The 25,529-nt window shown below is 44.8% G+C and overlaps 1 protein-coding gene across 1 annotated transcript in view; it reads left to right on the top strand.

Moving 5' to 3' along the window:
* ELP1 (elongator acetyltransferase complex subunit 1) overlaps nucleotides 1-25,529 on the top strand; it is a 686,929-nt gene that overhangs the window by 71,287 nt on the left and 590,113 nt on the right. Inside the window, exons 6-8 of the mRNA XM_086963713.1 lie at nucleotides 4,396-4,481; nucleotides 20,899-20,998; nucleotides 22,716-22,806. Coding sequence (XP_086819839.1) covers nucleotides 4,396-4,481; nucleotides 20,899-20,998; nucleotides 22,716-22,806 — 277 coding nt within the window. The remainder of the gene's footprint in view (nucleotides 1-4,395; nucleotides 4,482-20,898; nucleotides 20,999-22,715; nucleotides 22,807-25,529) is intronic.

Below are 25,529 nucleotides of genomic sequence, written 5' to 3'. Positions count from 1 at the left end.
TGTTGGCGATATAATTTTTCTGTCTCAACAAATATTATCATATTGTCTGCACCTGTCAAACTCAAAAATCTCATTTTTTGGTCAGAGTAAAATTGGCCACAATTTCTCAAGTTTTAAAGAACCATCTCTTTGGTCTAACAAACTTATTAAAGAATTTCTTAAGGGCTTTTCAGGGTCTTCGCATATCCGGGGTGTCTAAATATTGTTTTATCTCAACTGATGAAAAAGCCCTTCCAGTCAATATAGGGGGGCAGAAATAAATTCTATCTCATAGAAGATAGCCCTCTTTTTCACCCTCAAATCAACTAAAAGGGTAAGTGATATTAAAACTTTTGTAATTAAAATAACCATTCCCCAGTTTGGAGAAAACAAAGGTTATCTTAAGAACTAACTACTCCTCATATTGAAAGTGCCATCAGACTTTGATCTAAATGAACCAGTGGTTCTAACAACTTTTTACGAAAACCCAACTAATGCAGCTGAGAGAGCATTACATATTGAAAGATGTTCAACATTTTCTATTGATAAAGGTAAACAGATTAGGAGGTCTGGCCCATTACATGTAGCTCATGGTTTTACACTGAAAGGTCACCCTTGTCAAAACGTGCTGTAGCTTGTTGGGTGCCTTTTGCGATAGTGTTCTGTCATAAAGAAACAGGTCAGGCATTGCGAGGGACTGTAAAAAACAGTTCAACAAGTAGGGTGTCTGTGTTTATAACCCTTCTGCAGTAGTAGGACAAACAGTCCTGCGTCACTTATTCCTGTAAGGTAAGGTTATTTAGTCTTTTATTTCTCTTCTACTGCTGACTAATAGGTATGTGGTATTTACTACTTGCTGTTCTTATTAAAGCATGTGAATCTATAAAAGATCAAATACTAGATAAGAAAAAATTACTTACCTGAAACTGAGGTTTTCCGTTATTGGTATCTTCATAGCGACACATGCGACCAACCCTTCTTCCCAACTCAGGCTAATAGTATGCAATAAATTACTGAACACTAGTGATATGGAATCTGAACTATGGTGGCCTGAGTTAGGAGAGGTGAATGGTGTACTTTGCTCTGATTGGCTAAGTTTCTGATCTTTTTTAATGATTTGAATAGGCTATAGTTGAGGCCATGCATGCTAAAGCATTGCACTGTTCAATGTGTCTACCGTGGGACTCCTAGCTTGATGATAGGAATGATTTAAGCATGTGAATCTATGAAAGATCCAATGTTGGGTAATATAGCTCATATTCTAGACAACTAATCCACCTCGCGTCATAGGAGGGGTCGAAGTTTGTTCTGTGCTACTCTGCATACTATGCCGGTTAACATCAATCATATCAACCCTGATTCTAGTTTGTTGAATAAAGTGTGGGGCAAATTGACCAGCAGGCTGGTAAAGAAGTACAGCAGTTTGAAAACGATCACAATTTTGGATCGTGGTACCTGTCCGATTACGATTCCAGAAATGTACTGAGTTTCTTCTTACAGCCATTACTTTACTGTTGTGGCCATGTTAAAGCTATTCTGTATGTGTTTACCATTGTACAGCTTACTATGTCTACTGTGGGACTCCCAGCAAGATGACGGGATGATTCAAGCAAGCAAATCTTTGAAAGATACCAATATAGGAAAAAATGTGTTACAGGTAAGTAACTTTTTTCTTATGTATCGGCATAACTGCATCACTTTACTAAATGGGTCTCCACAACCCACACACAGGAATCCCATCATTTATTAATCGTGACCCGACTGAAATCACAATGAGAACTATTACTTGGGATCTACAACACCAATAGACAACTGCTCCCTAAATTTGTAATGATTGCCAGACACTTTTGGAATCATTATCTGAATTGTTATAACTGAATAATAGCGTACTCACCTATCCCTCTCTTGTGTGAAGTCACGAAAGACGCATGGATGTTCTGACTACAGTAGATATGACTCTGTGGGGAAAGCCGTTCATTCATTTTAGTGATTGTCTTATTAGTCGGAAACTCTCTGTACCTTTGATGAAGTAATGCAAGATTATGGGGTTCCCCTAGGCAAGTTCTTGTCCTACGACTAATTGACCAGTGCGGTTGATGTGGAACAGGAGAGTGGGGGAACCTGAGACCATTAAGGTGATGCTATCATTGGTGGAGGGAAAGATAATGGTCTCGGGATATACAGGAAATTACTAGACTCCACAAGTTGAGCTCCTTACCAAGCTGAGAGTAAAATGGGAAGTAATCCTGGGTAGAGATCTTGAAGATGAAGAATGAGTAAACATAACAGCATACACCAGACTTGCTTCTAGAATAACAGATTTAAAGTAAAATTTGTTGTTTATTTCTATAAAATTTACCTGGATCCCACCAATTTGCATGAAATATTTGGCACCTATTCTGGCTTTTATCTGAGGTGCTGGGCTGCTGATGCATAGTATATCCAGGAGTTATGGAACAGTTCAGAACTGCGTTCATACTGAAACATGATAACAGAAGACACCAACACAACTACAGGGTTGCATGTAAATAGTTCCACTGAATTATGTCCCACACGGTGTTATGAAAGGCAGGGTCACAGACTGACCCTGATAAAGCCAGGCATACATTATTCATGGTATCTAAGGCAATCCAGGCTGCATTGTGATAACTTTGGTGTTCAGATGTGATTTGCTAGACTTTTGCTTAGAAAGCATTCCTATTCATGTTAGATAAAGGGAAACAACCTTTACAACTCAGTCATTACATTGCACTACATTTACAACGCAGTCATTACATCGCAACATCCTTTACATTGCATGCAATTCCAACGCAGCCATTACAACGCATGTCATTACAACGCATGTCATTACAACGCATGTCAGTACAACGCAGGCATTACATCACATGTCATTACAACGCATACAATTACAACGCATAGTACCCCCACACTATCCAACACTTACCCTACTGTTGCACCCACTGGAGTTCGAATAGTAATTTTTACCCCTATATTATCCAACATTTAGCTTAAATGCTATGTAATGGTATGAGTTGTAATGGTATAATGCGATGTAATGGAATGCATTGTAAACGTAGTTTCTAAAAATGCGTTGTAATGGCATTCAATGTAAAATAATAAGTTGTAAAGGTTGTTGCGATGTAAAAACTGCGTTGTAAAGCCATGCATTGTAAATGCACCTTCTGGATCGACAGAGAAGTCCATTGCTTGGTGCTGGGTGTTGTGTTCAATGTATTTAAGAGTTATGTCCACTCATTACTGTTGGATGTTTATGTGTGGCATGTTGTAGTGGGAAGTCAACTCCTCGGCAATCCTGTGTTAAGTTGGATATAGATGAATCATATTTTGTGTTCTACTGGACGATTTGTTGCAAATTGTGCCCTAGCATTAATTTCTGCTTGGTGCCAGATGTTTGGTTCTTGGCATTTTCATAGTTCAGACATACCTGGAGTGTAGAGAGAGCACTGTATGCGTTCAGCTCTTAATAGCGAACTCATAGTAAGCCCAGTAACCGAGATGGTGACAGTGACCGCGTTTTTAAGACTGAGACATTGCCAAATGAATGAAATTAGACACAATGACTGAAATAACTATTAAGCAAAACCAATGCTGCTTTTTTAAGGCAAGAATAGTGGTTACCGTGATACGTTTACACCCAAAAAACAGATGTAACAATTTAAAGAGCAATCAAAGTTAGCTTTTTGAGTAGAACCTATCAAAGATTTTTAAGGCATAGATGTCACCCGCTCCTCCTACCCTAAAGGAGGCTAGTTTGTAGCAGGGATTTGCACCATGGGCTCCCCTCCTACTCCTGAAGTCAAACGACCCCTGTCGGGGAGCCCTGTCTGGTCATGACTTAAACTATAGCCAGATTATCAAAACCGAACACATTAGTGAAAAATAATATTCAAATATATAGAGCAACATTGTGGTCTGTCCCGCTTTTATTGTATCCCTTAAAAGACAAGAACTATAAGGAAACTGTTCCAGATGTGTGTTGCCCCTTGCTGAAAGAAATGTATTGCTATTTAAAGGAATGCAATGGTGCTTTACGCATTCTGTATGCGGTATTGGGGTAGTTGGTACCTTGTCTAATGGCCTATTGAAGGCTGAAGTGTCTAAAATTGACAACTCTGCTTCCATTCCGTTGGCTGCCTTGAGAAAAAAAGGGTTCTTCATGAAATGGTGTTGCAGGTATGTAACGATGAAAATGTACTCTTGCAGTAGGGAATAAGTTAAATGCCAGCTGCCCAATTCTAATTCATCTTTGGAAATAGCAATTTGGTGATGATGGCAGATATGTGTAAGGAAGAACATTCTGGAAACAGTGAAGCAGAGTGGTATGAAAGTAATGTGTTGGGTACTGTGCTAAACTGTCTCTCTACTTATTTTCATTTGAACTGTTCTCATTCCCAGGAAAGTTTATTACCTTGGGTTGGGGAAAGAAGGAAACCCAGTTCCATGGATCAGAAGGAAAACAGGCAGCTCAGCAGAAGCAAACGGTAAATGCAGGGCAGGCTATTTTTTCACGGTTATATATATCAATGGTCAATGAAGATGTTTGAGCTTATCCTTCATTACCTCTTTTTTATTAGACTGAAATAATGTAGTTCAGTAGCATATGATTGGCTTCTTCACTGTATTTTGAACTTTATATAAAGATATTTAGAGGTTTTACTGGAAAACTCCTGAACAATCTTTAAACATTTTTTATTGTGCATAGTTACCCTCATCATGCGAGAAGTATAGAGTTGTGTTCTGGTTTTGGTGTTCTCCTTCTTATAATTTCTCAGTGCATTGACATGTTGGCTCTTTGCAGCTGATATAGATGTGTTGCTATATTTCTAGGCCCTTTCAGACCAGCTTGGTCTCAGCAATTGAGTTGATTTAGTAAGTTAACCAAGAAGCAGACAATTTAGCTCTTTGAAACATGATTTGCTTAAAACAGCCACTGCATTTAAGGCTGATTTCTGCCAGGTATTAAAGCGAGTGTGATTGGTCTGAGGATCATCTGGCATATCAGGAGCAGTAATAGCCAAGTGATGAAAAAACACAGAGGAGCAAATCACAAAGGTAAATTTACAAGTGAATACATCTACACATGTAAATTTACTTTTACACTTTGTAGTAACTTTACTACTTTTAGCTATTCACTATTTCCCAGAGTAAATATTTAGTTTTTTAGAGTTATATAGCATGTACTAGAACCGAGACATCGAGTATCAGAGCGCTTTACATAAGCACCAGTTTTGTTACAGATGGACACATTCATTTTTGTTAGGCACGGGGAGATTACTTGATTTGCCCAAAATCACAGGATGTTAAGTGTCGTTGCCGAGACTCTAACCCGGTTCCCCAGCTTTGAGGTCGATCACAATAGCCGTAAGGCTACATTCTCTACCGAAAGCGCAAACTTAAATGTCTCTCAATTGTAAAGTATAGATACATTTTCAAAAGTTTATTAAACTGAATTTTATATAACAAATTTTGTTAATTCTCAGTCTAAAGTAATTGTAGGTATTTATTTTAAAACATAAAAAACTGCCAGTACTATTAACTTTGTTTTGAATTAAATAGTTAATTAATTTAAATATATTGAATTCAAATTATATTTAAGGCTGTATTAAAAATTCCCACCTAAAGTATAATGTTATGTTAGTTATGTATTAAAAATTACTCCATTTTAAAATAGATTGCATTGAAAGTAAATTACTTTTTTAAAAATTAGTGAAGTTATTTTTTTAATTCATAGCCTGGGACATAACCGCATGACACCCAAACCCTGGGACATAACCGCAGGACACCCAAACCCCATTGGGCACTCACCTACACAAACATTTGGCCTTCAGCATGGGGTTGAGTGCAGTTCCTGGCCTGTGGTCTGGCCCTGCACCCTACCCCCATAGGCACCCAAAACCCTGTGCGTCCCACGGGTATCCACCACCTGGAAGGGGCCTGACTACGGACTATATCATGTAACAATATAAAGGGGTTCTTTTTAAATAAAACAAACCTACTGGCTTTGTCAACGGATCAGCACACTAAAATATAAAAAACGGGCCTATTGGCTTTATCAAGGGGTCAGCTCATCAACATGTATAAATCGGACCTATTGGCTTTATCAAAAGTCACGAACAACTATAATCAAATGTATATGTTATAAATTCACAGTGTAAACAACTTGGCAAAGTTTACACTGTTTATTTCCCTGTACTCTGAATTAATTTTCTGAACAGGGGGTCCTTGTTATTTACACTATATGTTATAAATTCACACATTGTAATATTTCATGATAGTGAGTGTCATAAATTATTTTCAATGAAGCATTTGAAAAAAACATTTAAAGGATTAACATGCTTTGAATCCTTTTAAAGATCTTTTCAGGCCAAAAAGCACAGCCATAGAACCAACCACAAGAGGTCCCTGAACGGTAACTTGCAGAGCATACAGCTCCAGCCCGGAGTACTTAAAAACTTATCGGAAGCTTTCCTGGGGTCATATATTCAGTGACCCAGGAGGCTTACTGTGATTTTTTTCCCAAATGTTGCTGGAGGGCTGCTGCGCTCCCTGCAGCCTTCCACATCATTTAAAAAAATGCTTGGTGGTGCTCCGGCCCCTTCTAAGGGCAGCACAAGGATCAAAGAATATTACTAAAAAGCCTTGGCAGGGCATTATGTGGTGCTACTTGCCTGGAGCAATGAATAATACCCAGACTTTACACTTTGGGGCAGCGGGGGAGCCAAAAGGCACCTGCCGCCCCTGCTGGCTCTCCAGCCTACACCCATAGTGCCGGAGATTGTTCTTTTATCTGGGTGCCCCACTACCTACCCAGGGCACCACCACTTTTTTTAATGTTGGGGGTCATGGGTGAGAGACACACCATACGGTCCCTCGCTGCTCTTCAGCCAAAACCCCTCATGGGTGCGGCAGGATGCATTTCTGTTACTTTAGGCCAGATGTAGGTGTCAAAATACCGGTTGGAATCGGCCAAAAATACCGATTTTCGTCCGTTTCCGACCGGTATTTTGACATTGGTATGTAGGGGCACTGAAAACATACAGATTCGGTAATTTTACTGAATCGGTAATTTTACCAGAATCGGTAAATTTTACCGATTCGGTAAAATTACCGAATCTGTATTTTCCTATGTAGGTAGCACTTCTAACAGTGCTACAGGGCCTTTAGAATTCGTTATTTACCATGTAATACAATTGCATGGTAAATAACGAATTCTTGTGTACCTGCACATCTGTGCATGTACACCTGTGCCATGTGGCACACAGACATGCCCTAAGGCACAGCTTTCCAAACTGTGTGGCGCGACACATTACTGTGTCGCGCCCCAACCGTAGGTGTGTCGCGTGATGAAATGACTGATGCCGGGAATCGACAGAGTCGAGCTGCAGGGGCTCTTAGAAGGGGTGAAACAACAACAAAGCCCTATTATAGAGCTTTGTTGTTGTTTCACCCCTTCTAAGAGCCCCTGCAGCTCGACTCTGCCGAGCATTTCACAGCTCTTTAAAGACCTTGTGCATGTTAATAGGGCCTATTAACATGCACAAGGTCTTTAAAGACCTGTTAAGTGCTCGGGTGCGGCTGTGAGCGGTCCCTGGCTGCCACACACGACAGAATGTTACATGGTGTGGGTATGGTAAAAATTCCTAAGGGAACAAACTTTAGGAAGTGTGGTGTACGAACACCCAGGTTTAGAAACGTTTATTCCAATATTATCCCTGCATACCATGAGTTAACCCTGGCGATGGCCCTGTCCTGCAGACCAGTCCGAGTTTACTCGTAACTCGTAACCACATCCATGTTTTCTACCTGAAGTGGTTCAACGCCAAGGCGGTCCCATCCTGCCATGACAAACTTACGCTACGAGGTGCGTCCACACTTGCATGGTGCCGAAATCCACTTAATTAGCTGATGTTACCCAGTGAATGCTCGTTGACGCAAGAAGTCGATAAATGCAATTTTAACATGGCGGACGCTTGCGTGAATGAGGTCACCAAAAGTGCAATCAATAATCTGTTCACCTCAAGCTCTCCGTTGTTCGATAATTGAGCCTTTGACAAATTGGTTAGTTTTGGAAAGTACTTCCATTTAAAATACTTCGGAAAATCTTTTTCTGTTAACATTGTTGATTCTCATGTAAAGCGCTCTGATACCTTCGGGTCTAGCCAGCGCTATATCAAACTATTTAAGTAAAATAAATAAACGTACTTTCATTTAAAATTAAGCAGTCTTCATGTTTGCTTGGACCTGTGGCTGGAAACTTTTGAATAGTAGCCACACTCGCCAGTGACGGCACTCGTAGGCTTAACCGTGTTTCATCAGTGTGCACTAGGTGTCCAGATGCGGGGCGGAGGGCGTCGTATTTCTTATCCTCATTTACACTCCATTTTACGATCCCGCCCTTAATGGGCCTCTCGGTGGGAGGCCTGTGCGCTACTTGGCTTGAATGTTACTTCTGCAAATCTTTGAGCGGAGCCCGTCCCTGTTAACGGGCGATTGTAAAGACTAAGACCCCACCCCGTGCGTCCTGGGGTTGCACAGCTATGCATGGACCCCGTGTGCCCTGGTGTTGCACATCTGTCCATGGGCCCCCTGTGTCTTGGAGTGGCTCAGCTGTGCATGGCAGGACTGGTGCATGCCCCCGTGTGTCCACAGAGCCCTGCTGCTGGGGAGACACCAGGGCCGGGAGGATCACGTCTGTATTTGGGGAATGCTTCAGAGGAGCAGACAATAAGAAAAGAGAACAGGAGGAGTGTGAGCTGATCAGCCAGATGTGTTCTCGGCCTTTGAACGGAAGGAAGGGGGCATCAACCAGAATTTTAAAGCACAAGAGATGCCAAAAAGCAGACAAGTGTCTTTAGCATTATTAACTCTAATATAAATACAAGTGTGCTTATTGTCTCTAATATAAATACAAGTGTGCATCATGAGCAGCAGTTACAGTACTTTGAGCCTGTGTGTGATAGGTGTCAGGAAATTATATATTTTTAGCTAGACGGGCCGACGTCCGTCGTTTTCTCCCCGCCCGAGGCCCTCCGGTGGAACAATATAACATCAATAATTTGAATAGTTTCTTCCAAAGGTAAACCTTCTAACGTCACAATTCTCAAAGAAAATGGCATGGTGTGTGTGGGGTGTGCCTGTAGGGGTGTGTGTTGGGGGGGTGTGGGGTGGGGTGTGTGGGGTGTGTGTGGGTGGGGTGTGGGGGGGTGTAGGGTTGGGTTGTGTGGGGTGTGTGTAGGGGTGTGTGTGGGGTGTGTGTGGGGTGTGTGTGGGGTGTGTGTGTGTGGGGTGATGTGTCTTTGGGGTGGTATGTGTGGGGTTGTGTGTGGGGGGGTTGTGTGGGGTGTGTGTGGGGGGGAGGGTGTGGGGGTGTGTGTGTGTGGGGTTGTGTGTGTCTGGGGGTTGTGTGGGGTGTGTGGGGTGGTGTGTGTGGGGTTGTGTGGGGTTGTGTGTGGGGTGTGTGTGGGGTGGGTTATGTGTGTGTGGGTCCTGAACCCACCATAGGTGGTTCGGGCTCTCTCGCTGCGCTTCCTCGCGTTACCGTGTCCCTGAATTTTTTTTCTCACAAAAAGGTGTGTCACCAACATGAAAAGTTTGGAAAGCTGTGCCCTAAGGGCATGTATGTGTGCCACATGGCGCACAAGCCAGTTACAGGGGTGCAACAGGGTGTCAAAGTGACACCCTGTCCCCCTTTGCAATTCGGTATTTTTACTGATTCTGTAAATACCGAATCGGTATCTTACTGATTCGGTAAAAAATACCGAATTATTACCCACATCAGATTTACCGATTCTAAAATACCGAATCAGTAAAATTCGGTATTTTAGAATCGGTAAATCTAAATTACCTACATCTAGCCCTTTGCTTCCACCCGGGCAGAGGCAGCTTTTTTTCATATCTCATCATGTATGGGCAAAGCTGTGTTCCCTGCCCGGTAGACTGTATGAAGGGAGTTAATTTTCTATTTCCGGCCCGCACTCTCTCCGGCAGGAAACAAGTCTGGTGCGGTCGCACACTCCCATTTCTCTATGGGAGTTTGTGCTATGGCCGTAAACCGGCTGTAGCACAAGCTCTTACAGAGAAATGGGTGTTTTTGTTAATCCCTGCTCCACGTGGCAGGCACTTGACAGTGCTTGCCACTCGGTGCAGTGATTACCAGGGGGGCACCGGAGGCCGCTTTGGCAAGGAGGCCCTGCTAGAACAGGCTTTTCATGTTGGAAAGCTCGGCATGAGAAGCCTGTCGGAAACCAACATCCTAATCCCCAAGGCATAAACGCCGCACATAGGGGATTATTCTTAAAAAAGGAAAAATACAGATATGTCTGCTTTAAATTTTTTTTTTTTTATTGTTTATAGACATAAAAACAATGATTGCATTCAAATAAAACATATTTTGTCAGACATTCGTGAGGATAAAGCAAATGATGAGCAAAGGGCAAATAAAGTGACACATAAAGAAAAACAAACCAAGATCATGGCAGTACTTCATCCCCGTCACCCTTTCCCGAGCCTCCCCGCCCCCCCTCCCCTCTAATCGGAGTCAGTGTCACTGTCCAGCTGCGGAGGGTCACAAATGAATCCTCTATACTCGTTCCAAGCCCCCCAGGTCCATTTCCGCGGGCATTTTCGATTCAAGTACACCGCTTTTTCTGCCACCATTGCATATTCGAGATCAGCACACCAGTCCCTGAGCGCTGGTACCTGGGGGGATCCCCACGCCCTAGCCACGTTTAGCTTGGCATACATAATACCAAGCGTGGCCCAATCTTGCATGGGGTGTCATAAGTCGTTGGGCTCCCAAATGTTAAGCAGGCAACAACGCGGCTCCGGAACCAGTGTGACCGTTGCTACTTCTGATATAGTTCGCATAATTTTGGCCCAGTATCCGACGATGAATGTGCAGTCCCAAATAGCATGGAAGAAGGTCTCCTCTTCCCCGCATCCCCGCAAGCAATACTGATGTGTAATCCTCCCTATCTTGTGAAGAGTGACCCTAGTATAATACACTCGGTGCAAAATTTTTAGCTGCACTAATCGGAGCCTAGACAACACAGCCACCTCCCTGGCAGAGGACAGCGCGGTCTGCCAATCGGACTCATCCATTTCACCTATCTCCACCACCCATGCTGCCTTTAGTTTCGCAGTGAGGTCAGGTAAGTTATTGACCAGCTTACGGTACACTAACAAGGTCGCTTTTTTAGGCATATGCTTTGTAAGCAGTCGGTCCTCCAGCGGCGTGGATTTAGGCAACTCTTCACCAATAGGAATCACCGATCGGAGGGCATGGCTAACCTGTAAATATCTGAAGCGCTCCGTAGGCGCCAGATCATATTGTTCCATCAGTTGATCATACGTAATGGTTGCGCTCCGTTGCCAAATATACCAATCAGATCCCAGGCCTCAAATCCCTTACTATTGCGAAGTTGGCCAAGCTGGCGCGATTACCAAAGTGGCGTCATCTGCGTGATCTTACCTTTACATTTAAGGCGAGCCGACGCCAAGTACCACAGCCGTACCGTATGGGCCGTAGGTCCCACCAGGGCCGCCGCATTCTTAACATCATATAACGTTGCTAGAACCCCTCCATCACCCAAATCGTACCTATCTGCCTTGTACGCCGGTCCAGACTGTGGAGCATGAAGCCAGTGATTTATGATCTTTAACTGAGCCGCCCAGTAGTACAGTTGAATATCTGGTAGCGCAATGCCCCCATCGTACCAGCCCCTAGATAACTTTTGCCTGGAAACACAAGCCGGTTTATCCCCCCAAAGGAGACACGAAACCAGTGTATTTATCGATGCAAAGTATTTCAAAGGCACAAGATACGGAGTGTTTTCAAGGATATATAGTAGCCGCTGTAAAGTCATAATTTTAAATAATGCTGCATTCCCCAAAAGGGTCAGCGGTAGGGTGTGCCAGTGCTTTACATCCACACGGAAACGGTCAAGCGGGGGTACTAGGTTACGTTGAAAAAAGGTGTCCGAGTTAGGCGTCACCCAGACCCCCAAGTATTTAAATGGCCCATCAGTGATCACCAACAGACAATCAGTCGGGAGTAACGGTGGGGGGCCCTTAAGAACATACAAGACCGATTTAGACCAGTTGATGGTATATCCCGAAGCCCTGCCGAAGATTTCGCAAATATTAAGGAGGATTATTATTGATCGCCTGGGCATGGTCAAATAAAGAAGGATATCATCAGCGTAGAGGGATATACAATCCTCCCACGTCTCCGTCCAGCTAAGGCCCTTAATCATGGGGTCCCATCTTATCCACGCCGCCAGGGGTTCCAGGATTAAGGCGAAAAGCAGAGGTGACAAAGGACACCCCTGACGCGTGCCACGGCCAAGTTGAAAATCTCTGGAAATGTGGCCGTTTGCCACCACATGTGCAAGAGGCTTGGTATACAATATTCTTACCCAAGCACAGAATTTGGGGCCAAAGCCCAGATGCTGAAGAACCGCAAAAAGATACGGCCATTCGACCATGTCATTCAGGCATCTAAGGACAGAATCACCGCCGGTACTGATAAACTAGGTATCTGTGCCATTACCGCACGGACGCGCCTCAAATTCAGCGCAGTGCTTCTGCTTGGCATAAACCCGGATTGATCCGGGTGGATGAGTGTTGTCAAGTGCGGGGTCAGGCGATTTGCTATCATTTTGGCCAATATCTTTGCTTCTGCGTTCAGCAGCGATATCGGACGATAAGACGTACACTCGTCTGGAGGCTTACCAGGTTTCCGTATAGCAATAATCGTGGCTGTCTGCTGATCTTGTGGCAGTTCCCCCGCATTCAGGCTATCAACAAACATTCTCAAAAGAGGCGAAGCCGCAAGATCCGAGACGCGCTTATAAAGCTCTATAGGGATACCGTTCGGTCCCATGGCCTTACCCGACTGCAAGGAGTGTATTGCGAGCAGGACCTCGTCCTTCGTAAAGTCTGAGTCCAAGAGCAATGTGTCAGCGTCAGTTAGTGATGGCATTCTTATATCTTGAATATATGTCTGCGCTTCCTCCGTTGTCATATGGGTGGTGGGGGTATAAACCTTTTCATAGTAGTCGGCCAGGGTATCAGCGATAGCCACAGGCGTAGTAACAACCATGCCAGATGGGGTGCGGAGTTGCGCTATCGTCCTCTGAGCCCGCTCCTTTCTGTCCAGCCAGGCCAGGAGCCTCCCCGCTTTATCCCCAATCTCATAGACAGTATGTTGCGATCGCAAAAGCCGATCTCGGACCTGGGCCCGCTGATACTCCGTATATTCCGCCTGTTTAAGGCGTAACTGCTGCCTAGGACAGAAACAAAACAGTGAAAAGGAGGGACTAAGGGGATGTTTAACGACCTGGCACAGCTACAACCCCCAATTACAATACATATAGCAACCACAAGGTAGCTGTGGGTCAAACCAGTACACTTTTTTAACTTAACATGTAACTGACTAAGGGGGAATGGATTGGGCTAAATCAGCTGGATACTTTCCTTGTGTGAAAAATACCCATCAGTTTACGACCCGTACCGCCCTTATCATCTGGGATCCTTCCCACCAGGAAGGGTAATAGCTCATGCCCATTCAGATATGAATATCGATTGTAGTAATGGGTGGCCCAGTGAGTTTAAAGTAACAGGGCAAGTGGAAGTAACTGTACAGCAGTGCGTGAGAAAATGTGTGAAGGTGAAAAAAAGCTAAAATTGGAGAGGAAAGAGGAAAATATGTTTAATTAGTACCTCTCTGCTTCCAAGGTAATAAAATCAGTGCGATGGTCTAGTAGTTTCAACAAATGTCTACTATGTCAAATGTTTCTGTATTTAAAAGGACCCAAGTCGGTGTCCGCTGCATTCTTCAGGACCAAATAGATCGCTACCGCTCATAAAAGGTGAAAAAAGAATAAAAATTAATATCCCCTGGGTATTTCCTAGGTTTCCATTCTCCTTCCTAATTGGCAGGAGAGTACAACTCCACCTCACCTGGCTATGGCGCAGGTAATTGCGCGGTGCTCCAAATACAAGCGCTGGGGCAGCACGGCGGATATATTGCAGTACTAATCCTCTCTTATTCCTATCCCCCAAACCGCGCACATTCCAGGTAAGGAGGGTCATGGGAGGCAGCAGAGTTTGGACCGGGGGAGTAACTTCAATCTCCGAGTCACCCCTTTCCTCTTCTGCCATTGTAATCAACATCGCCTTGAAAGCCCATCCCTGCCACATGCTCTCCACCATGAACAAAGCTAAAATGCAACCTAAAACTAAACCAAAAAGAAAAACATAGCAATCCCCACCCCCCTGTATCAATGAAAATGCAAGCTGTTCAGTGTTTCTGCAATCAATATCGTCAATTTCCCCACCATCCCCCCTCCAACTCCCACCCCCCCCCCCCACCCCCCTCCCTGCTCCCCTGCCTGTGGACCTCAAACTGCCCACCCCCCAGCAAGGCAGAGGGCCTGTACTAGCCCAAACCATGCTAAATCTGCAGAGGAGAAGCAGACCTCTCCAACCCGTGGCTTAAACTGTAAACATAAGAAATCAGTGCTTATCTTCAAAGGACACAACCATCAGAATAACATCATAACATGTCTATAGAGAACGCAGATTAGGCCTGTTACACATTCACATCAAACTAAATCAGACCCCGTGGACACCCCCTCGGCCAGGCCACTACTCCCCCCCCCCCCCCCCAGGAGAACATACCCCCCCCACCCTTTACTTGCAAGTGTCACCGCACATGTTAGACCATCAGGTGGACAATGTCATTTCTCATTCCTGTTCGTCCAGTCCGCTGGCTTCCATCCCAGCCTCCGCCATTTGAGCATTAGACTCTTCACTTTCCTGTCGTTTGGACCTGTTGCGCCGGCCTCCTTTTGCGTCTCCAACCTTTGTGCACCCTCCAGCCAGTCCCAGGCAACCTCTGGAGAGTCAAAAAACCATGTTTTACCATCCCATTCCACTCTCAATTTGGCCGGGAAAAGCATGGCGTACTTGATTTCCCTGTTGCGGAGTTCCTGTTTGACTGCCTGAAAACTGCGTCTCTGTGCCTGGACCCGCGCCGTGAAATCAGGAAAGAAGGAGACCTCATAGTTGTCGATCCTCAACGGTGGGACAGTCCTAGAGGCCTGGAGGATACTGTCTCTGTCCCTGAAATTAGAAACTCTCGCAATTATGGGTGTCGGCGGGGCCCCAGGCTTGGGTCGCCCGCCCGGCACTCTATGAGCGTGTTAGACGGAGAAAAAGGCGGAGAGGGCCTTGGGCTTCAGATGTTTCACGATCAGCTCCTCTACAAAAAGGTCGGCAGTAGGCCCTTCCTATTTTTTCCGGAACCCCAAGGATTCGTACATTGTTTCTATGGGCCCTCCCTTCGTAGTCATCCAGCTGCTGTGCCATGCAGGTTTGTTTCTGTTCCAGGTCTCACACTTGCTGCTGCAACTCAGAGGTGTCCTCTTGTAGCGCTGCCGTCACAACTTTAAGCTCCTTCACTTTTTCATTTGTTTGCTTAAAATCTGCACGAAGGAGGGAGACTTCATTAGTAACAGAATCCATAGACGTGCGCATGTCCCCGATGGCCGCCAGAACATCATGGAGTGTTGGTTCCTTTGTCGGGGTTGGCGGCGTCCCTGCTCTTACCTTTTCCGCTCTAGGCGAGTCCCTCTTGTCCGTCCCCTTGGTCCAGGCGAACTTGTCCAATTGCACCTGTGGGTTGCCCCTCGAACCTCTGCCCCCCATCACCATCCTCTTTGTCGGCATATGTGGCAAACAAGGTGGCTTGCAAAAGTACTGGGGCCAATCCGTCAGCAGTGTCCGCCGGTTCCACACAATCCCAAATACGTGGAGCAAACCCCCTAGCAGTCCGACGAGGGAAAGAATGCGTTCCTGGCAGCACCCTAAATCTAAGGCTTCACCCCCCAACAACAATCGTCCATTGGGGACACTCTAGGTCCACATGGCAATGATCACATACGCCCGTCGGGAATGGGCATCACCGGCTAATCCCTCAAGTCCATTCCGGGCCATAGAACCATCACAGTCCCCGAAGGTGTCATCAGCAGTCATGGGGTCAAATGCGCCTTTCTGAAAAAGTGGGATGGGGGGGGGCGGTGCGGGGAAAAACAGAGGCACCAGATGCCCCCGATAGCCGGGAGCAGCAAGCCCTCTGCAGTGTTTTATCCAGCACGTGTGGGGGGAGGGGGGAGACGGGCCCCTGGGGTCAGCCACCGCAGCGCTGCCGTCTAAATATCCAATCCAAGATGCCCCCCTCACAAAAGGGTCTCCCCTGCAGATGCGTGTTACCTCCTACCAGCATCCGGTTGCACCAGGCCTCAAAGCCGGGGCCTCAGGTAGTGTTGCACCCCAGTCGGCGCTCTCATATTGCCCAGTGCCGTCGTAGTGCCCCCCAGGAGGAGCCCGCCGCCTCAGTCCCACGATGTGGTGCCCCCACACCCAAAGGTCAAGTCCAGCCAGGCAGGAGATCGTAGGCAGAGGTGGGAGGGGGGGAAGGCGAGAGGGCCCAAACCAGCCCGGCCGATACTCCCCCCGGCGCCGATCAGGACCAGGCCCCAAAGCCGGGGCCTCGATATCGGCCGCCTCCCGGGCCGATCAAGCTCCCGCGCCGCACCTCCGGATCCACCGAGGAGGGCCGCGCTGCATACTGCCTGCGCCGCAAACTTTGCGCTTCCCCGTCTGGGGAGCCAGACCCGCTCACATTCGTCCCTGGGGGCCACGGGATGTCCTTTCCGGAGTCGGGCGCGGCGTATCCCGGCTCCTATGCCCACAGCGCCATCTTGCCAAGTTCAGCCCTGGGGCCCGGCACACACTTCCCCGGCACCACGCAGCGCAGCAGAGCCCTCTGCGTGTTTCTGGGCTTCCGCTCCGTCGTTCTGTCTCGGGGTGGCCTCGATACTTGGGCTGTGTCCCAGTAGGCAGCCACGGGTCGGCGAGAGCTCCTTCAGGCTGCGACCACCCTGCTCGGCCGCTAGCCACTCCCCCCTGGATCGATTTTTGAATCCATGGGTCTGTGCTAAATTTGTGCCAAGCTCCGAATCTGAAATCGTATTCAGTTACGTCTGCGCCCAGTTTCTGCTTTAGCACAGCATCCAGAATGAAATATTTCCTAAATAGGGAAAGCATTCCCTTGATCAATAAATAGTTCATTGCATTCTAGTTGTTGTCTAAAAGTTAATGCTCAGTGTTTTCATGTTTGGGCAAGGTTTACCAGACTTGACGCAGTTATTTATGATAGCGACACACTCCAAGCTTTTTGGACAAACAAGTAAGAAGCAATTGTTTACAATAGGAACCCCATTTCTTAAAATGTTATTCAACCACTGCATCTCTCTCTTCTGCTGCGCACCCACATTTGTGTCCTAATCTGAGTTGTGAGAGATGGAGATAGCAAGTCTGCTGGAAGAGAATGGTCTAACTATGGGAGAGCTTTAATTTGAAGTACTTTACACTTGCATATGTTCCACCATCAGGAAAAGGATTCCCCAAGATACTACAGCGAATGGCATGTTTTTTTAATTGACAATCTATTTTTTCAATTACATTACTCATAAGATTATTTTGGGCTCACTTTCAAATCCTAACACTTTGTCAGAGACATTAATTGATAAAGTAAACACACTACATCACCAAAAGTACGCCAGTATGTCTGCACTTCACACATTTAACACAATTTGGATTCGGACCATATTCTTTTCTCTCTTTCCTAAAAAGATAGTCATCTGTCACTTTAGATAATGTGTTTCTGCTTTCTCCGCGGGTAGCAAAATAGTCCTACTGTGGTCCTATTTGTAAACAATATAATTTAGTGCTATCAGACCCAGTATCATACAAAGCTCATAAATAAGCAGGAGATGACCAAGTCCATCCTGTTGCAAATAAATCCAAAGCATATTGGGTGACGGCAATTAATTTTTACTTATGGATACCGAGGTTTCGTAGCAAATCGGTCATTAGGGAGTCAAGGCAATATTGATTTGCCCTTGTACAACTATTGAGAAAGTCAGCACAGCACTACTTATGTAAAGGCCACCTGTTGTAGATGGTTGTAATTGGGAAGGTGGACCAATGCCTGCAGTAAGAATACGTTGATTTGGGGGCTGCTTGTGTATGGTAGAAGATTGTATTTTTATAAATATGTGGATAGGAGTCAGTATCTTCTAAAACAGTATCATTTAATGTTGACTGTCACTGTTTGCATTTTTTTAAATATTTCTTTTTATTAAAACAAGGAATATAGAAATACATCGGTGCATTGTACAGAAGAGGGTCGTTCACAACTTCAACGTATGGTACAAAAAATATTGGCAAGGGGGGGAGCATGGAGCACAAATGTCAGGCAGATTCACATGTAAGGGTCATGGGGAAAGAGGAGTTTCAAAACCAACAATTGCAGGTGGTACACAAATATTTCCTCTATATTGATTCCAAGGACCCCAAACACTGTTCTAGGGCCACCCCGTGCCAGATAAACAGTTTTTTCACGGAACATACACCAATCCATACTTTCTTTCGACCCCTCTATCGTAGGCGGCCTAGCCGCTCCCCACTGCTGTGCTATGTTCCGCTTAGCTATCATGGCCTCGAGAGTGACCCATCGAGTTTGTGCAGTGTTCAGGTCTGTAGGCTCCCAAATATTCAATAAACATCTCCTAGCTTCCGGCAAAAGAGCCACACCTGTCACTTCCTGCATAGCATTATGGACTCTGCTCCAGTAGTCTATCATATATCGACATTCCCACAGGATATGAAGAAACGTCCCCAACTGACCACAACCACGCTTACACAGACCTTCCTCCGTTAAACCCATTTTAATCAGACGTGGACCCGTGACATAAACACTGTGCAGTATTTTCATCTGGACGAGCCTCAATCTCGCCGAAATCGCAACTTCCTTAGGGGAAGAAACTGCTGATTGCCAATCTTCGTCGTCAATTTCAATACCCTCCTGCGTCCACTTGTCCCTTAACTCTGCTAGGAGATCCGCTCTGTGATTTATCAATTTTTTATAAATGAGAGAAATGGTGCTGTCAGGCAAATGTCCATCTAGTATTCGGTCTTCCAATGGGGACGCTTCTGGTATCTCTTCCCCCTCGGGGAACACCGACCTCAATGCGTGCCTCACTTGCGCATAGCGAAAATACTCCGTCACACTCAGCTCATATTCAGTTTGTAATTCAGCAAACGACTTAACTCTTCCCTTCGCCCAAACATCGTCCACAGTGGTAATCCCTATCAAGTCCCATTTGTCAAAACCCTTCATATTCCATAACCTGCCCAATTTATCCGATCCAAATAATGGGGTAGCCAAAGTCAGACGGTCTTTCCATCCCAGTGAACAAGTAACATCGTGCCATATGCGCACCGCCACTCTAGTCGGTCCCATCAGACTTTTCTCTATAGATCTGGTATACAGCGCTCTGCTATAATCACCACCAGGGAGCAGCCATTTATCCATTGCATAACCCGGATCCATATTGGACCCATAAGTACCATGATTTATAGCTCCCAACTGTGATGCCCAATAGTATCTCTTAATATCAGGGAGAGCAATTCCTCCATCGTACCATGGGAGCGTCAACTTAGCCAACGCTATACGCCGTCTGCCTTCCCAAAGTAAGTTACGCTGCATTCCCTCCACTTCTCGAAAATAGCTAGCTGGTACCACATCCAAAGTATTTTGGAGGGCATAAAGAAATCGGGGTAGGGACACATTTTAAAAGGGGCCGCCCGTCCTAGCAGCGACAACGGAAGTTTCTTCCAGCCAGCTACATCACTTTTCAGCCGAGTCAGTGGAGGAAGAAGTTTTTTGTCATATCGAATTATGGGATCCATTGAAATATAAATCTCAAGATATTTGAACCCTTCCTTAGCAATCTGAATGGGACAATTACGAGGCAGGATAGGGGCGTCACCACACAATACATAAAGATCGGATTTTGCCCAGTTTATTATCAATCCTGAATTTCTACCATACGAGGCCAAGACATCACAAACCACGTTAAGGGATTTACTGGGAGAAGTCAAATAAAGTAATATGTTGTCAGCATATAAGGACTTCGATTGTCGTTTATCTCCCTCCGGCTTGGTCGCCATTTTGGGACAATCCTATGTTCCTAGTTCAATTCGGGGCAGCAGCACTCGATAGTCGTTGTATTTGGTCCAATACCTTGCTTACGACTCTTTCGGAAAGCCTGCTAGCCATCTGTAGTTCCGTACTGTCCAGTAATCGGCAAGAAGTCCGGGCCGCGGCGCCCTCACTGGCGTGACACGCAGCCAAAATCCTCGATTTCGATTCCACTGGTCTGCACTCTGTTAAAGTGTCTTCATAGCATGGCCCACTGTCGTCGACCAGGGTCTCAGATGTTCTGGAGTGGGCCTCAGTGGGGTTGCAGAGAGTTCCAGGTGAAATCAAAAGTGAAACCAAACGAAGTCGCGAGGCCGGGCCAGTCACTTCCGGTATTCAGAGCCGTTGTTGTCGCATTACAACTCCGGCACAATGCCAACTCCAAGCACCAGATCTCCAAGAGATACAGGCCTCAAACTTTCCGGTTCTTCAACTCTGGTTTCCGAGGCACGTTCGGGATGCGGTTTTCAGCATCTGACACTTCTTCGGTTCCGCTTCAAGAAGCACTCCACAGTAAACAGGATAAACAACAGGATATATTCGGGGGCTACGAGGGTCTCGTGAGCACTAAGCTCACGCTGCCATCTTGGATGCGCCCGAAGCTCCTCCTGTCACTGTTTGCATTTTTATTCCATTAATAATTCTGATTTACTGGGAGAGAATAATATTTTTGTAACTTCTCATTATAATTGTACTTATATTGCTCTTGTAGATTTTGTTAATCTTGTGCCACGTAATGCTGACATCTGTTAAGTTATACATCACCTTTCCTTGGCTTTTTCTAGGCTGTCCAGCCAGCTGTGCCTTGGGATGATCGTAGACCTCGCGTTAGTTGGAGAGGCGATGGGCAGTTTTTTGCAGTGAGTGCTATCTGTCAAGAGACTGGTAAGTTACATTTAGCCTCTCTTCCAGCACATAAATAGCCCACTTTTTTCAGCATCCAAACATGGGGTTTGTTCTAAAAGAATCCTGTGATCACAGAACCAAACAACCACAAAGCAGTGCTAAGTTGTCTTGTGGTTTACAGATTTTTACTAAAGTGGCTCAGGTAGTAAAACCTAGACTGTGAAGTAAGTAAAATTAACAGCTTATCATCAGGATAATTGATGGCTGGGAATCATGAATATACCTCTGCTACTCGTAGTTATTGAGCATATAATTTTAATAATTTCGTTTTTGTGCTCCCCATTTCAGTATAAACTGGGTCCCACCATTTGCATCTGGGTTATTGCCCAGTCCCAAAAGGGAATGGTCATGACCGACAGATAACTGTAATGGAGCTCTCATAGTAATTAATTATGCATGACAGCAATTCAAGCATTCCATATATCACTTTTTGGACTTCTCTGAGAGTAAATGTAAGTGGCATGGGATGCCCATGCATAGGTCTTATGGCTTGCTATTACCCTGATTCACGCTGCACCTCATTGATGCCGGACAAGGCTGAAACATGCTGGGGATGACTTCTGTTTAACTTTAGAGGGGATGTGACATAGCATTTTACCTTGCATAGGGTAGGTTCCATGCTACCCAGGAGAGCAAAAATGATGGTTTGAAATGTGGCTCCCACTAATTACTAGTGGGCTGTGTTTAATCCAGTCATTCATCCACGATTGTTGGTTTCTTTCCCAAGTTAAGAATCCAGAAAGTTCTCAAAAACCTTTTGCCAGGTGCACAAACAAATCAAGTAATTCAGGTAGTTGTACCAAAATATCTGACATCTCTTGTTTGTTCAACCAATTACTCCGCCTTAAAGCAGATGGAGAGCTTTTGGTCCTTGGCAATCTTAAGATGATTTATTCATGATGCTCAGATCTTCCAATTAAAGTGGAAGATGATCATGCATATATGGTGCACAGGAACAGCTTATATAAACAAACTTTCGGATGTGGGGTTGTATCCTATGGCGTTAAAGCTCATCTGTCTCAAAGCACAGTTCAGTCGCTAGGTAACAGACACTACCTACTGGGCACACATCATATAATAACACCACAGATTATAGGGTTTACTTGTAGCCCTCCAGCCATCCAGTTACTGATGCTGGACTTCGGCTGTCCTAGACCAAGAATAATCACAGGGAATGGTCTGTCAGCACATCTGCTATTTAGGCTTTGACTCTGAATTGTTTGCAGGGGTGAACATTAAAAGCTTACTCCTGAGTGCTAGTGTGGGATAGAATACTCAGAATCAAACAAATATCTTCAAAATCTGAGCCTCCATCTGTTTTTATTTACCAAAGTCCAGTCAGTGGCAAATGATGACTTTTCCAAGCTGGTACAGCATCAAAATGTCTTCTTTTTTTAATACACATTCTAGTCTATTTTCCTTATCAAATTACAGAGGTATTCAGAATCTTCATCAGAAGATCAGCATTAATTAATTAATCAGGAACACATTCTATCACAGTAATTTCTTATTATTTATTTCACTCTACTGCACCTGGTGTATTGTTCCTTCGTTGTTCTTTAATAAGTAGGCTAGATTTGGTAATACGATGTTTGATAAATAAATTATCTTATATGATATAATTGGTGTTGGTCTACCGGCTTGTAGATTTTCAAACAATTCTCATTTTGAGTGCTATTCTCACCGCTTTTTAAAGGTGCACGCAGGGTGAGAGTGTGGAACAGAGAACTTGTCTTGCAGTCCACCAGTGAGCCTATGGATGGCTTAGAACAAGCACTGTCTTGGAAGTAAGTATTTAAAGAGAACAATATCCTATTTAAAATAATACCCTTTACTGTTTTTATGTTATCTTTACAGTTTGTGGGAACTTGCTGCAATTCACCCCACAGACCTCACCTGTTTCATGTTCAAGATGTGCACAGTCAGGTGTATATCCAAATCCCACCCCGTCTTGGAAGTTCTTATTTTTTGAGTAGATTCTCATGCCATTTAATATAGTTTGTATATGTGGCAAACTTATAGCTTAAGAGATTGTGTTAAAGAATACACTTGTATATTTTACAAATACCTTTAATTGCCGCTAGAACTGAAATGCAAATAACCTGCTTTTACATTTGGGTGATGTCCCTAAAGAGATGAGGGACACTGTTTGAGCGCCGTGTGTTCTCTGTGGGGTGAGAACTGTTGTCCTGGCTCGGGAATAACTCCACCTTTGTGGCAATATTTGTGTTCATTGAATTTAAAAAGCATACACCAGCTGAATCAGCATGGCAGCAGCATCATGTGGGGTGTGCTTTTTGCGAGTCCTTTTATCCCGGGGCAGACGGCTCTATGGTAGACCTGGGAAATACTACAGCTAAAAGCAAAATGAAGAAGAAAATACAGATCGTCCAGTTGATCTAAAAAAATTGCAAGAGAGTCAATAAACTGTTAAAATTGAACAACTTGAGGGATTTTATCCAACAGGCCAATGATGCAAAATCCCCGGCTACATTCAAAGTTACAAGTGTTCTGGACCCATTAAATACCAGGCATAATTATACTGATTCGTCACCCTGTTATTACCAGAATTTAATTAGTGTTCATTAAACACTTTTGATGTTGCTTATTTTAAAAAACTCACAAACAAAATTAGAAAAAGTGTTAAAGATGAAAGAGCAGGGTTTGACCCTGTTTGTGGAAGATTGGCGCAAAAATACGTGGGGGGCTTTCATTGGCAAGATGCAGATATTTGACTCATTTGTAACAAAATCCATTGATGGGTTGGGGTTAGAAGTAATGTTGCAGCGTTCCACTATTTCCCATCTAAATTCTCTCTCTTTAGATACATACTTAAATTTTGTACATTTGCAAACTTGAGGTTTCCAGCCATCTGTTCAAGAGGACCTGATTCAGCTTCCCCTGGTTGGTCTTTAAATTGCATCAAAAGAGATGGTTATTCTCCATGCACACATGAATTGCGTGCCGGTTGGGAAAACATGGTGTCTTGGACACGTATCAGATAGCAACATTTAAATTAACAGGTTCTTTCAATACTGGCAAGTGGGAATGATCATGCAAAAACAGGAAACCCTATAACAAATGCAGTTTTAACATGATTTAAATAAGAGCAGTCAGTAATTCATTGAATAGCAGCACTATTTGAAAAGCATAGATGGTATCCATTCATAGTTTTTTTTTTTTTTTAATTTTTGAAAACCTTTATTGTGCATAAAGAAGAATAACATATACGGGCCTACAACCATCCGGCCGGCCACGAACGATCAAATAGCACATCAGCTTGCATTATGTCTACACATTACCGTAGCAGAGTCTCAGACATTAAAAGGAATAAAGAATGAAGGATATCGCAGCTCCGTGTAACAGGATGAATGTAGGTTTAATTTTAAAGTTTTTTGTTATGCAACTATTAACTTCAGGCCGTAGTGTTCCGTACCAATAAAATAAGCGAAGAACAAGGTCCATGCAGGCGGGACATGACGTAAGCAACTGTATCAAGCCAATCGTAGATCGATAATCAAGTCCCCGCCGGGGAGGACGGTTACACAATAGCAATGCCACAGAGTAGCACCTATGACCCGGTTACAGCACCACTGCCACCCTGCACCCGGCATTCCCAAACATGGACAAGAAAGTTGAAATCATAAAGGAGAACAAAACAGGTCCCATAGAAACTAATAAAAATGAAATATAACCCCCCCACCCTACACACATGCAGAGGCTATGGCCTACCCCCCCCCTAGCAGCGTGTCTGTCGCCCTATAAACCCGAAATTTAGAAAGAAGAAGAGTCGGAAGAAAAGAGGAGGAACAGCAAGAAAGAGCAGAAAGAGAGGAAAAAAGAGGAAGAAAAGAAGAAGAAAAAGGAAAATTTCACTCTTGAATACAGGGAGGGAGAAAAGAACAAGCTAGTCTACCACTCCCTATAAGAATAAATGGGGGGGGGGAGGAGCCCACCTAACATCCGAGCTCCCGGATCCCAGCCATCCACTGCGTCCCACACTGAAAACCGCCTACTCCAAATGCGACAGAGCTGTATTAAAGAGCAACAGTAGGAAAGATGGAGAAACCATGTCACAGTGTGTGCGCCCAACATTTGCAAAAATAGTCCTAGTGTTCTTGAAGCCCACCCGAGAAGACATAATATCAGTAAACACCCCAAACACGACATGATAGCAGGCACATGGCAAATCCAGTCACTGATAATAATGCATTCCCATGTAGAACCACCGGACTCCCACAGGACCGCCCTCCCACCACCAAGGAACACAAAAGTGCAGGATAGTCACGAGCTCAAATGGGCGAGGGGCTGCAATGGCAAAACTGTCAGCAGATCAAAACGATGAATAGTCCGGGTCTCCGTCAGCCGATCAAATCAGTCGAGGTGATATGCCCCTTCAACCCTGGCCCGATCGACGAAACATCTCCAGGCAGGACCGTCGCAGCGGATACGTGTCCGGCAGAACAAAGGGACAAAATGGCCGCACTCGACATGAAGGAAGCATCAGAGA

The sequence above is a fragment of the Lissotriton vulgaris genome, chromosome 3_1, assembly GCF_964263255.1.
Source record: "Lissotriton vulgaris chromosome 3_1, aLisVul1.2, whole genome shotgun sequence".
NCBI lineage: Eukaryota > Metazoa > Chordata > Amphibia > Caudata > Salamandridae > Lissotriton > Lissotriton vulgaris.
Note: the sequence above shows the minus strand (reverse complement) of the source record. Positions and strands in the feature narration are given on the sequence as shown.